The sequence below is a fragment of the Frankliniella occidentalis genome, unplaced genomic scaffold (genome assembly GCF_000697945.3).
Source record: "Frankliniella occidentalis isolate FOCC.00 unplaced genomic scaffold, Focc_3.1 Scaffold300, whole genome shotgun sequence".
In the NCBI taxonomy this organism is placed as follows: Eukaryota; Metazoa; Arthropoda; class Insecta; order Thysanoptera; family Thripidae; genus Frankliniella; species Frankliniella occidentalis.
This window is the reverse complement of record NW_026267426.1, coordinates 216,819-217,230: the sequence shown is the minus strand read 5'-3', so window position 1 is coordinate 217,230 and position 412 is coordinate 216,819. Positions and strand designations below refer to the sequence as shown.

Here is a 412-nt window from a genome sequence, read left to right as displayed (position 1 = left end):
CTAAGAAATGAGGATAAAACCAGAAAGTATGCGTACTGTATGAGTGGAGTCTGAGTCCCCATCCTCTGAGTAACTTCTGCTATTACTGTTCAAATATGACTCCTCCTCGCTGATGTCGACCTCCGAGATCTGAAAAATCAATTAACAGTTTACTTTGGATGTTCCTTTCAACTTTTTTACACTTTTTAAAAATATTTCAATAAAATCCTTTAGCATACAGTGCTAAATTTCTAAGCAAATAAAAAAAAAATGTACTTACAGTTGAAGATTCATGGGTAGAACTGTTGCCTGAATTGGTCTCCTCTGCAATACTGCTATCAATGATTTGATCCAGTTCAGACATTGAGTCACCAGTAGTAGATTCCTCCTCACTGATGTCGACCTCTGAGATCTGAAAATCAATTAACAGTTT

The 412-nt window shown here is 36.2% G+C and overlaps 1 protein-coding gene across 1 annotated transcript in view; it reads right to left on the bottom strand.

Moving 5' to 3' along the window:
* The window catches only part of LOC127750975 (uncharacterized), a 2,128-nt gene continuing 1,716 nt past the window's right edge, over positions 1-412 (bottom strand). The window contains exons 4-5 of the mRNA XM_052273784.1: positions 260-391; positions 1-129 (exon numbers count right to left, since the gene is read on the bottom strand). Coding sequence (XP_052129744.1) covers positions 1-129; positions 260-391 — 261 coding nt within the window. The remainder of the gene's footprint in view (positions 130-259; positions 392-412) is intronic.